This window comes from Coregonus lavaretus (assembly GCF_964263955.1).
Source record: "Coregonus lavaretus genome assembly, chromosome: 6".
In the NCBI taxonomy this organism is placed as follows: Eukaryota; Metazoa; Chordata; class Actinopteri; order Salmoniformes; family Salmonidae; genus Coregonus; species Coregonus lavaretus.
The window spans coordinates 13,037,527-13,051,486 of NC_139993.1; the positions used below are offsets into that span (position 1 = coordinate 13,037,527).

Sequence of the window (13,960 nt, forward strand, 5' to 3'; positions counted from 1 at the left end):
ATCACATTGTAGGATTTTTAATGAATTTATTTGCAAATGATGGTGGAAAATAAGTATTTAGTCACCTACAAACAAGCAAGATTTCTGGCTCTCACAGACCTGTAACTTCTTCTTTAAGAGGCTCCTCTGTCTTCCACTCGTTACCTGTATTAATGGCACCTGTTTGAACTTGTTATCAGTATAAAAGACACCTGTCCACAACCTCAAACAGTCACACTCCAAACTCCACTATGGCCAAGACCAAAGAGCTGTCAAAGGACACCAGAAACAAAATTGTAGACCTGCACCAGGCTGGGAAGACTGAATCTGCAATAGGTAAGCAGCTTGGTTTGAAGAAATCAACTGTGGGAGCAATTATTAGGAAATGGAAGACATACAAGACCACTGATAATCTCCCTCGATCTGGGGCTCCACGCAAGATCTCACCCGGTGGGGTCAAAATGATCACAAGAACGGTGAGCAAAAATCCCAGAACCACACGGGTGGACCTAGTGAATATCCTGCAGAGAGCTGGGACCAAAGTAACAAAGCCTACCATCAGTAACACACTACGCCGCCAGGGACTCAAATCCTGCAGTGCCAGACGTGTCCCCCTGCTTAAGCCAGTACATGTCCAGGCCCGTCTGAAGTTTGTTTGAGTGCATTTGGATGATCCAGAAGAGGATTGGGAGAATGTCATATGGTCAGATGAAACCAAAATATAACTTTTTGGTAAAAACTCAACTCGTCGTGTTTGGAGGACAAAGAATGCTGAGTTGCATCCAAAGAACACCATACCTACTGTGAAGCATGGGGGTGGAAACATCATGCTTTGGGGCTGTTTTTCTGCAAAGGGACCAGGACGACTGATCCGTGTAAAGGAAAGAATGAATGGGGCCATGTATCGTGAGATTTTGAGTGAAAACCTCCTTCCATCAGCAAGGGCATTGAAGATGAAACGTGGCTGGGTCTTTCAGCATGACAATGATCCCAAACACACCGCCCGGGCAATGAAGGAGTGGCTTCGTAAGAAGCATTTCAAGGTCCTGGAGTGGCCTAGCCAGTCTCCAGATCTCAACCCCATAGAAAATCTTTGGAGGGAGTTGAAAGTCCGTGTTGCCCAGCGACAGCCCCAAAACATCACTGCTCTAGAGGAGATCTGCATGGAGGAATGGGCCAAAATACCAGCAACAGTGTGTGAAAACCTTGTGAAGACTTACAGAAAATGTATGACCTGTGTCATTGCCAACAAAGGGTATATAACAAAGTATTGAGAAACTTTTGTTATTGACCAAATACTTATTTTCCACCATAATTTGCTAATAAAATCATTAAAAATCCTACAATGTGATTTTCTGGAATTTTTTTTCTCATTTTGTCTGTCACAGTTGACGTGTACCTATGATGAAAATTACAGGCCTCTCTCATCTTTTTAAGTGGGAGAACTTGCACAATTGGTGGCTGACTAAATACTTTTTTTCCCCACTGTATATCAGGTTAGAAAAAAACACTAGCATATAACAAGAGGCAATTCTTTAAGTAGTAAAACACGGGATAGCATGACTAATTTGTAAGTTACCCCCGCAGGGTGCTTTACTATTCCTAGGTAAATTATTTTTGCTTCCCTCCAGGCCTGAGAAGTACTTTCTAGTAGGCTTAAATTGAAGATATGGCAATCATTCTTGGTCATTTATTTAATTATGTAGTTTTTTTAAATTCAATTTATTCACACGATTTCTCAATTTGCAGTATGTTTTCCCAATCGGTTCTGCAGCCAGAATTATTTGCCTCATTCCTCGCATTCATAGAATTTATCAATTCCTCATCAATCCATGGGGATTCAACAGTTTTTACAGTGATTTTCTCAATAGGTACATGCTTATTAGTAACTGGGATAAGCAATTTCATAAATGTGTCAAGTGAAATGGCTATATTGTAATCACTACATCTGATGGATCTGGACCACTGCTTTCAAGCACATTTCTGCAGCATGAGTAAAGATGTGATTGTGCTTTTCTAATAACCAATTTTGGTTTTCATGCAAGTGACTGACTGAATGAATCTGCAATTTGGCAGTACGCCCAGAACCTTGTTTAGAGAAAGGGATCTCTCAGTTTCAAGGTCTCAGCTTAGAGAGAATAAGCTATAACTTGTCAGTATATAAAGGGAAGTAATGGGACTGGGCTGGTAGAGCTCCTAATTGACATGTGTACTTGGTGCATTGAGTTTGTTGGAACCTCTCCAGTGCGTTGACAATAAATAATGATTGATTTAAGATTCACTTTGAGTGTCCCTGTGTAAGAATTTCCACAACATGATCAACACAGGGTGATGATTTAATTCCGGTGCTGTTTTTAACTACCCTGGTAGGTTGACTGATAACCTGAACCAAGTTGCAGGCACTGGGTACAGTTTGAAGTTTTTTTTGACGTGGGCAGCTAGGTGAAAGCCAATCAATATTTAAGTCACCCAGAAAATATACCTATTTTGAGATCATATACATTAGCAAGCATTTCACAGATGTTATTCAGATACTGACTGTTAGCACTTGGTGGTCTATAGCAGATTCCCACAAGAATGGGCTTTAGGTGAGGCAGGTAAACCTGTAGCCATATTACTTCAACAGTATCGTGACTGCGCAAAGTCGACACTTTCAAAGTCGATGTGCGGAATCCCATTCCACGACCACCCGAACAATGCTTTGGACAGCCAGGCACATTTGGCAAAGTGCGTTGCCATCCCTTTGGGAGGCTTATGTTTCTCCCTGATATTAAAAGACATGAGAAATAACGCATTGCTAAAAGTGGAAACGTTAAAGAAATTATATCAATAGATTAAACAACATCATAAAATGAAAATGTATTATCTATCATCTCCATAAACTAAACAATAATAATGGTAATGTAATGGATATAATTTAGAAGTTACTAGGTTGAAACTTCTGAGGAGACACGAGCGTCCTTATTGTCCCGTCAAGGTTCTGGGAAGGGCATGGTTTTCCAACCAGCAATAACCTGAGTGAGGATGTTGAGGACCTCTGGAACCAGTTGTCACCTGTTTTTGCCATTGCTGGGTGCTGGAGGATATCTGGCACCAGGGGTGCGTTCAGTTAGATGAAATGTTTGCTATGTTGCGTAATACTTTGTACCGAGTGACACATTTTCCCAAAACACTAATGTTCTTTAACAGACTTTGAGGTATGTTTCTCTGTTTGGTGGGTGTGGTGTGATTTGAAGTAACGAATGTTGTATTTAAAAGAGAGTCACGCTTGCAGCACTCCAACCCACAAACCAGCCCGTCCCTGTTTTTCAACCGGTCCTCCAAAACAGCACTATATCCATTTAATTATAGTTAATTTTCTCAGAATGTAAATGAACAACCCAAATTTCAGTGAATTCCCTTAGTATCTGAACATGTCATGACTACAACCCATTGAAAGTTAAACTGATTTAGCTTATTATTCCCACTATATTATTTTCACTACACCCAATGGGAACTGATACAACCTTTGAACATACTGTAGTTCTGCAGCATTAGTGAAGAGGTGGGTATATGTAATTACATATAGGTCCAGCATGGTTAGCGCTGCTTCATTCCAATCTCCATCAAATACCTAAACAGCAATGAGTCAAGAGGAGCACTGTTAGTATACCAATGTTGCTATATGATAAGGGTCATGTCTGATGTATGTATTATGTTGTGTGTATTGTTGAGTGTGTAATGTACAGTGTCAATGCTTTATAAAATCAGTACTTTGCGTCTAAGATAATTTTACCCTCGGGGACATTAAAGTTTGATCCTATCTTAGTACAAACTTTAGTCATTTTAGGCAATCTGAGATTACATGCATTGGTTAGTGATAAATTGTCTTGGGAGGAATCATATTTGAAATCTTGTCAATGTTTGGGTGAAACTGGGAGCAAGAGGGATGAATGTTTGATAGATTTGTGACATTTGTATTGAAGCTGAAAAGGATTGTTGAGAAATAGAAGTTGGAATGATGGTGACATTTTCTCTCTCTATAATGTTTACTTTGTGTGAAGGAGTTATAAATCAAGTTCTAACAATACATGTGTCAATAAAGTCTACCTAACCGTAATCACTATATGGGTAGTGTAGGTCAGTTGTTTAATTTCCAACAAATGTAGAGGTTTCCCTGCCTTGAAGCATAAGTCTTCCATATAAATGGGGCAAATTCAATTGAATTACAAATGTTCTATAACTAGGCCTAACACCGCCAAACAGTAATAGGTCATCACCAATAAACCCGGATCTGACTGATCATTCTGTACCACACAAATTGATTCAATTATTTATTTACTGACTAATTCAAAATCATAACACAAGATAAACACATACATGGAATAGGTAGGGATTAGAAACGTAATACAATGAAAATGGGTCCCTAGTGGACTAACACAATATGACACTTGTTACAAAAGATGGAGATTTAAAGAGAGAGTGAGAGAAAACACTTGGATACACATGGACCTACGCTCATAGTAATTGTCGTGTATGACGATTATGACTATTTTAGAGGAACAAAGAAAATATGTTTATCTTAGTTCAAAAGTAGCCAGTTGTAGGGTGACGCCCCAGGGGAGACAGGTGATTGGACAGAAGAGGGAGCAACCCATATTTTTACATTGTTTATAAGTATATGCTGGAGGCAGGAGAAGTTAGAGCAGCCATTACAATTCGAGGACACTGCTCTCCGGGTCTCATGACGCCTGTAACTCATGCTGAAAGCTTGTGATATGAATAAACGTATGATCAAAGGTTCAGTATGAGCGGACTCCTTTGTTTATCAGCAATAATTGCCAGCATTTACTCGATACGACATAATCCTAATAATTGACAGAGAACCGCTGCCCTTTTGTTAAGAAGTAAAGCAGGTATTTACGCGTTAGTCTTTGTCGTCTCTGTTGGACCCAGGGCTTCGTGGGAAGGGTCGATCGGGCGTTGTCTTTTCCGATGGCCTTTTAGATGTAAGGCTCAGACATAAGGCTCAGATTGTCTACAAGAGGTCACAATGTCCTTCTTCTTGGTCATCTGTTTACTTTCACTCGTTCTGGAAGTGGTCTTCTGAGGATGGATAATCAGCTGCGTCGACGATCCCCCGCGGGGTGATGAGAGCAGTGTAGTAGACAACGGTTTGAAGAGAGTAACAGGACGGTCCCACTTAAAATCACCTTCTTAGATACCGTACTTAGAACAGCTACACAGCCGTAACATTGTTAGCGGAGGCAACCGCGTCGTCTTCACCTCGTGATGTTTTTCAGGTCGGGACTAATATATGCAACAGCTGCAGATCGGGGTCCCTCTAGTCTGATCTGATAATTCTTATCTCAGTCTTTTATTCACTCTGGTAAAGATGTGCGTAAGTATTATTATCCATATGATTTTGTTAGAAAGCTAAAATCACATGTTTGTCTTCACAAAAACATTGTCTTCCTCCTTGATATTTTCTACACAACATAAAGGATTTAAACCTGATATACACAGTGTAAAAGCTCTTCAAGTGGCAATGTTTTCATTATAACACCTTTATGCAATGTTTTATGACATCACAAAATACACATTCATTTTCCATTTCTCATCATTCCCAACATTAGGATGTTGAAATATTTTCCCAATGGTAATTTTTGGATGTAGAAGTCTTTGGGTCGCAAAAGCGTATGAAACAAAGGACATTCCTTTCACCGTACTAGAGGGCCAGAGATAGCTTCTCCCATCTCTAATTTACGGTAGTATTAAGGTGTCAAGACCGGCACAGCCCCACGTAGGTAAGAGGGTGTGGTTGTCGTCTGCCATTTACCAAGCTGATACGAGTCCTTTGATCCTCACCCAGGGAGAGTCACGACACCAACATACCACGGCTAAGGGCTGCGTCCAGGCATTCCGCGATGCGTCGTGCCTAAGAACAGCCCTTAGCCGTGGTACATTTTCCACATACCACAACCCCTCGTGCTTTATCGCTTAAATAAAGTGAGGTAGATAAATCAAATACATTTTACCTAAGATCTGAAACTATAGGACTTTTATCTTTGTTTTCACCTGTCATTTGTAAGGTGCAGCCGTAACTTATAACAAGCATACCTTTCAACGCAGACCAGTAATTTTGATATAAAAAAGGTCAACGTATAGGACACAGCTCCCATATTTGTTTGTATATTATCTCGGCTGTTCATATTTCATTTTATCATCATTTATAATGATCAAACGCAGAATGATTTATGTTGCAGTCACAATCTTATTATATTGACAATGAAAACATTTACGCTGAGTGCAGGTTGAATAGAGTCTATCAAGAAAATGTAGACTAAAGCCATATAAATCTACCAATGGCCAAGTAAAGCAGTACATTCTTACAGGTACCTTTTGTGAGCGCCCTGCAAAGCTACCATATGCCTATTGAAAAGTGAAGTAGCAAACTGGTAATATTTCAATTCAACTCTTTATTTACTTTTATGCAAGATTGTGATGAGAAAGCATAATGTGTTTAAGTGTAAACTAATATTGCCCTAGTTATTCACGGACTGCAGTTAACTGCTGTCATATATCTGGGGTAATGTAATCATTGTGGTGTAAGTTAAACTACAAAAATCTAAGTATTGTAGGATGAATACAAATCTATGGATTTAATGTGAAGAAGTATAATATTTTAAATGCATAGCTCTGATAAGATAGGAACATGGTTAATCGTCAGCTGAGGTCATATTGAAGTCAACAGACTTTAAACATTCACCTAGGAATCCGTGTGGGTATGGCAAGCTATGTTAATTTATTTCAATAGCATTTGGAGTATTTTAGAATGATATGCCATAATACTTACCACAGGCCATTGATTGATATGCGGTTACCAGATTTGGAGGGTAGCCTTGGGTTTATCAAGTGGATTTCACCAAAAAAGAAACAGTGACATGGTGTCAATAGGCTACGTGAAGGATAAGTGACATGTGAAGGCAGTCAATCTCAACCAGATCTTACCTGCAAAAGTATATTCCATACAATGATTTGCCAACAGTGTGTAAAAGGCATAAATGCGAAGGGCATTTTATCCATTATTTCTAGGTCAGGCTCCTTGAAGACAATCCATGTCAATTACAGCTTATACTAAGTAGCGAGTGAATAAGAATGATAAACATATGAGGCGTCATAGTTGCTTTAATGCTTTTGAGATATAACCTACCATACTATAGCTACCCAGCGATGTGTTTGCTGTTGAGGGGGCATTTTAGTAGGAAGTGCACTTGTGAAGTAACATCCAGCTCTGTCATGCAAATTACTTGCAGGTGTTCACACCACTGTGTGTAGTTGTGTCAATTAATATGAAACTGTAATGTGGTTTTGTTGAAAAGGAAGCAATCATTAGTTCACTCACTGGAGTGTAAAAGTCAAACATAAGGCTTAACTGCAGGCTTCAACCATTTGCACTCGAGCGGTGTTTACACAGGCATGCCAAACCTGATCTTTTGGTTGTCACTAATTGGTATTTTCATCAATCAGCTCCAAATCAGCTCCAGCGTTGGAAAAGATCTGATGTGTTGAATGCCATATTAAAATGGTTTTCATTTCGTGTCCTACTTGAATGATAGCTTTATTTCTGAAACTGAATAACAATGCTCTTACATTTCACAGAGACACATTTGGAAAATGTTGCCCTAATGCGCAGCTCCAAAAGATGATTGTCATGAAGAGTAATTAGTAAATACACTTTGAACCAGAACAGCCACCTGTTGCATGCCTTCACTGTGCAGAGTGGTTATCAACTGTGAAACGGTAGGCTAGTCATGTGAGAAAAGGTGCTTACATCATGGGGTTTGAAGAAAATGGCATTCCTCAAATGTGATAGCAAAGTCCATGGGTGTTAGCCAATTAATGGTAGTGTACGGTTTTCTAAGCATTTGTTCTGTTCAGGCCGGTTGTTTAGTATTGCGATGGTTTAATTCTGGTGGCATGGCAATGGTTAAAATAGGTTTCAGTGCTAATGCTCACTTTATCTCGTTAGGAATTATCTCAAGCGATTGAAGGCAGATTAGGGAAAGGTCGGTGCTATCTGAAATCCTTTGGATCTCACTACCCTTACCATAACCATTTTAAATGTCCACTTCAATTGGGTAGTGATGTCCCAAGGATGTAGAATAGCATCGACCATTAGCTTAAGGAGTAGGCTAACCTAGCATAACTAAAACGCTGTAGGAAGCATAAAGGGAACATGACCAACAGACAAGGTTTGATTAATTAATTGTATACTGAAGAATCAGACAGTAGTTGTTACAACAGCATCTAGGTTTACATGGTACCAAACATTCACAAAAGCATTAGCACAGAGGAGAAATTGGTCAAACATCCAGTTTGTAGCAAGTCTAACAGGTGAAAGATATACTCCAACCCCCCCCCCAAAAAAAGAAAATGTAATTAACTAGCATGAGACAGGATGAATATATGCCAGGGGTATTAAACTCGTAACCTATGATATGTGGATGCTGGTGATTTGTGGTTCTACCTGATAATGTTTCAGGTCTAAATTAGTACATGAATGGTGGGGGGGGGTTAAAGTAAAAAAGCAGTTGAAATTGCGTTGATTGCCAGAGTTGCATTAAAGTGGTGTAGGCTCGGAGTTGGTCCCAATAGATAACAGTTGATAGGGAAACACAGAATCCGAATGCAAAGTGAAGAAAGTCAAATCCAATATGTCTGTTAGTGGTCACTTTGGTGTGTGGTCTTGCTCAGGAGTTGTTCCACCTGTAGGTAGAGGCAAAAGACATGTGTATAGGGGAGTTTCAATGCAAACACAAATCCCTTCACGTTTTATACTGGTTAGGTGAAGGCAATATTTGTTTGGTTGACTCAGGTCAATAGGGGAATATGCAAGAATGACATATAGGAGTGGTGAAAAACTCACCTTATGTGGTTTTTCTTGAAGATGTGCATAGGTTTGTTCCCTTCTCGCCTGCCTTCCTCGCTTGACTCCGCAGCGTGACTCGCCTCGGTCTTTGTGTCTGTGGGTCTTGGTGTCTGGCTGGCGCTATGGAGGCTGGCGCCCCATGGGTCATGGCGCGTTGATATAGGCCTAGATAGAGGGAGTCTCTCTCTCTGTCTGTCTCTCTCTCTCTCTCTCCCCCCAAGTGGGACAAGGGCTGCATATGTGGTTGGACTGGGAGAAGAATCCCAGCAGGTGCATGTGGGTCAGAAGGTTGATTGCGGCCTCTTTTCTTTTCCTTGTTGTATATATGTATGGGGCGGCAGGTAGCTTAGTGGTTAAGAGTGGTTAAGAGCGTTGTGCCAGTAACCGAAAGGTGGCTGGTTCTAATCCCCGAGGCGACTAGGTGAAAAATCTGTCGATGTGCCCTTGAGCAAGGCACTTAACCCTAATTGCTCATGTAAGTCGCTCTGGATAAGAGTGTCTGCTAAATGACTAAAATGTAAATGTATAGGCTATCCCCAAGGTAGTCATTGGGATCCGCTGCTGCTCCAACGACTATCGCAAGGGCCGCCCGCTCGCTCACTGTGTTATACTGTGACTTGGCCTACAGACACATTCATATCCTCACGTGGAAGCAACTGCCTTAGCTGGTAGAGCACGGCGCTTGTAACGCCAAGGTAGTGGGTTCGATCCCCGGGACCACCCATACACAAAAATGTATGCACGCATGACTGTAAGTCGCTTTGGATAAAAGCGTCTGCTAAATGGCATATTATATTATTATATTTATCCTGTTGCCTCATGAGGGTAGTAGGAAGGAAAATACACTATGTGCCTCAAATGTACTACACTTTACATGGACATTTTGAGTCATGTAGCAGACGATCTTATCCAGAGCCACTTACAGTTAAGTGTGTGCCTACATTTTCATACTGGCCCCCCTTGGGAAACGAACCCGCAACCCTGGCGTTGCAAGCGCAGTGCTCTACCAACTGAGCTACAGGGGACTATATATGTATGATGCGACCTGGACCGGAAATGACCCGTTGGCAATAAGGGCTACGTATATATATATATATATATATATATATATATATATATGCCTACTCCTATTCTTCCTAGACGGGATTATTCACCCCCTTTTTATTCTTGCCATTATCGTTCTCATTCACATCATTAGGGTATAGTCCAATGATGGAGCGTCCATTCTCCCCGTCCGTGTCCTACCGATTCAGGAAGTCGACTCAAAATGACTATCCGCTCATTAAACGACAAAAGGCATTTCTTTCCATTCAAACCCAACAGACTGCTTTTTTTATTTACACCCTTTGTCAAATGGTGCCATTTTTCATTGCCTTCACCTGGAATGGAGGCCGACAAACATGGGTTACTATTCAGCGTGCAGAGACAACAAAAAAGGCGCGCTAAACCCCTACGCTGGAACGGGCGGGGGAAATGATACAATGTAGCCGTTCTCCGAGCCGGCGCGCGCCGCCCATTAAACAATGATACAATGTAACGCAGCCTACCTGCGCATTCATTCGGTGGCGATGGAAATGCTCTTTTTACTGACAGAGTGGGTGGCTCTTAAAAGAGCCTTTGGGTTAGTAGAGCAGTCCAAATGCGCTGTTTACTTGGAGCTGGTGTACTTGGTTACGGCCTTGGTGCCCTCGGACACGGCGTGTTTGGCAAGTTCACCGGGGAGTAGCAGGCGCACGGCGGTCTGGATCTCCCTAGAGGTGATGGTAGAACGCTTGTTGTAGTGGGCCAGGCGAGAGGACTCTCCGGCGATACGCTCGAAGATGTCGTTCACGAACGAGTTCATGATTCCCATGGCCTTGGAGGAGATGCCGGTGTCGGGGTGGACCTGCTTCAGGACCTTGTACACGTAGATGGCGTAACTCTCCTTCCTGGACTTTCTGCGCTTCTTGCCGCCCTTCCCTGCGGTCTTGGTGACGGCTTTCTTGGAGCCCTTCTTGGGCGCTGACTTTGCTGGCTCGGGCATGATGATGTCTCGTTGCTTCTCAGAAACGAATGAGGGGGTGAAGGGCGCTTACCCGTCTTATGAAGAGGAAGCTAATCAAAGTCGGCGGCCGTGGACACTCCCCTGCTTGCTCGTAGGCGCCCCTGCTATTTGCCCAGTGGAGCTCTAGCGCTCAAAAGAGCCTTCCGCTCAGAGGCTAGCTTCCCGAACAAAGACAATTGAGGGCGCGCGCGCGGGTCCTCACCCCCTCCCTCCTCTCTATAGCCTATGCTCTGTGACCGATGGGGAATTGTGTGTTTCAAAAGGGGGGCCTGAATAGTTGTCCGAATGGCACGATTGTTGTGCCACATAATGCTGGTGATAGAATTGCCCACGTTGGCACCGTCAGACATAGGGCTCCCATTTTGGACTGTGTGTGTGTGTGTGTGTGCGCGCGCGCGCGCGCGCGAACGCTGTCCCCCTCTTTTCGAGCCACATCTACCGACGGGTGGTGGTTTTATGTTGTCCAAATGCCACTATTGCTTGACCCAAAATAACAACGTCACTACACTTTGCCACTGTCAGATATAGGCCTCCCTCTGTGCGCTAAAACGGGAAGGGACATTAGAATCCGCTATTTAATACTCCCTGTCCACTCGAAGTGGCTCATACTTTCCTACCAAATAGCATACGGAAGAAAAGAAAAAAACACTATATGGAATGGGCCCTTTTGAAGCGGATGTGGGTGGCTCTTAAAAGAGCCTTTGGGTTCGAGTCGGGGTGTTGAGGTTCCGAAGAGAGTGCGTTTAACCGCCGAAACCGTACAGGGTGCGTCCCTGTCGTTTCAGAGCGTAGACCACGTCCATGGCGGTAACGGTCTTCCTCTTGGCGTGCTCGGTGTAGGTGACTGCGTCACGGATCACGTTCTCCAGGAACACCTTTAGGACACCGCGGGTCTCCTCATAGATCAGACCGGAAATACGCTTCACGCCGCCGCGGCGAGCCAGACGGCGGATAGCGGGTTTGGTGATTCCCTGGATGTTATCGCGGAGAACTTTTCGGTGACGCTTGGCGCCTCCTTTTCCAAGTCCCTTGCCGCCTTTGCCTCTTCCAGACATGGTGTGTTCGCTAGTTGAGTTCAAGTGAATGAATGACTTCAGCGCCGGTGCGTGGTGCGCTATTATCTGCGTTTGGTCGACCTGATTGAGGCCATCGGCACAGAAAGCGCGCCTCTGTGATATGTTCGGAGGCGTTGCAAAGGGGAGGGCGCTCGTTCTAGGGGACTAGGGAGGAGCGATTACAAAGGTGACGTGAAAGCAACTACCGTGCGCGGGAAACATACTCCAATACTGATATAGGCTATGTGGAACACAAGGCCAAACGGTGACAACTGGGAGATCAGCTAGTACACTGTGTCCCTGTCCTCATATTGTTGTTGTTGTTGTTGTTGTTGTTGTTGTTGTTGTTGTTGTTGTTGTTGTTGTTGTTGCACCTGATTTTACTCATTGAGGACTTGCTAATTAGGTGACAGGTTGTTCAGTCAGCTGTGGCTCTCCAGGGCTACAAGAAAAATGGGTATTGTTGGGGGTAGGCTACTCTACCGCTGGAGTTGGGAAACACTGACCTAGTAGGATGAGTCTGTTTAGCTATGGAAGGACGTGTCGTATTGACTGTCATTAATAAACATCACTCTTCTTCTTTCTTCTCTAGACACCACTCGGCCTGACAGTAAGGGGGCCAAGAGGACCTGGGGTGCGGATGGGAGGGGTGGTGATCCCTCTGCAAGCTGGAGCGTTTACAAAATAGTTGTCATCATCCTTATGCCTAATGTGTGTTGCAGCCAAACAGCACACACTGTTTGTGTGACTCCCTGACATTACGCAATGATGTAAGCACATTTGGGAATGTCTTCCATATTGTTGCATAAAGACGACCGTGTGCATAAACTGTGAGACCGAGAGTGGCGTACCTTTACCCACACACACACACCCACACACACACACACACACACACACACAATGAAGGGATTGATTTCCTACGCATACAGAGGTGATAGTGATGTGCCAATATTGTATGGTACCTTTCTTAGCAAACCAATAATAAAGCTTCTTATAATGGAATTATTGTTATGATGTTGATCATTTGTATTGCCGCAGGATAGCCTCAGATGTGTCGTCAAAGAAAGGCCACAGAAAGAGGGCCCGTCTCAACTGTTCATTTCAAAAGGGACAAATTGGGGGGGTGCACTGATGCCTTAAGGGCCCAAGAGCACAGACTGCCACTTTATCATTCAGTGCAGTTGAACATCTCACATTTGACTAGCTTTCATAGGACAACTTATTGTTGCCATAATTGTCTCTTACCTGTACTTACTGGCTGCCGGCCCTCGGTGGAGTATATCGAGGAACAGAGGGTGCCTTTTAGGATAAGGACTAACAAGGTTTTGACTAGGTGGGATACAGCTACGACCGGAAGTGACTTTTCCCTAGCAGTTTAGGCTAATTAGGCTAGAGTGCAGATACTTGACATGTACAGTACAACAACAAATCACAGAGGGCCTGTTACCACACCCTATAGGCTTGAACATCATAATATCACAATATATAATAATACTCATACATAATAATCGAAAATCACCTTTGACTACAGTGACATTGGTAGTAAGTAGGCTACAGTATAATGGATAGCTACCCAACTGGGACAGAAAGTGGAAATTGAAGGGGGACACGCAGTGAGCAAAACTCCTAACGACATAAAAACACAGACACTTCAGTGGAACGCACAGGGCTAGACGGGAAGGAAGACGTGGAGAAGGACTATTGAAGAGGAGATGAAGAACACCGGAAGCATCGAGTGAAGAAATGGGCCCGGAACAGGGTTAGGCCGAGATGCACTGTTGACGCCCTATCCTTCATTTAGGACCTCAAAGAAATGAGTCAACTCCTATAGGGACTATTTTCACCGCCACCTGCTGGACCAGAGGTCATGTGGCCAACACTCTGCTTGAGATCATTAAGAGCTATAAGGAGTCCATCAACTACCTGGTCAGTCAAGTCATATAGGGGGGGATTTCATGGCCACCTGCTGGA

General features: G+C 43.2%; 2 protein-coding genes across 2 annotated transcripts; both read right to left on the reverse strand.

Moving 5' to 3' along the window:
* Positions 1–10,538: 10,538 nt before the first annotated feature.
* On the reverse strand, positions 10,539–10,913 carry LOC311130541 (histone H2B; the record flags this gene model as incomplete). The annotated part of the gene is made up of 1 exon (XM_084163302.1): positions 10,539–10,913. One exon carries the CDS (start codon positions 10,911–10,913, stop codon positions 10,539–10,541), a length of 375 nt encoding a protein of 124 aa, XP_084019428.1.
* A 764-nt stretch (positions 10,914–11,677) lies between these two features.
* On the reverse strand, positions 11,678–11,989 carry LOC311130679 (histone H4; the record flags this gene model as incomplete). The annotated part of the gene is made up of 1 exon (XM_084163465.1): positions 11,678–11,989. One exon carries the CDS (start codon positions 11,987–11,989, stop codon positions 11,678–11,680), a length of 312 nt encoding a protein of 103 aa, XP_084019591.1.
* Between the last annotated feature and the right edge of the window lie 1,971 nt (positions 11,990–13,960).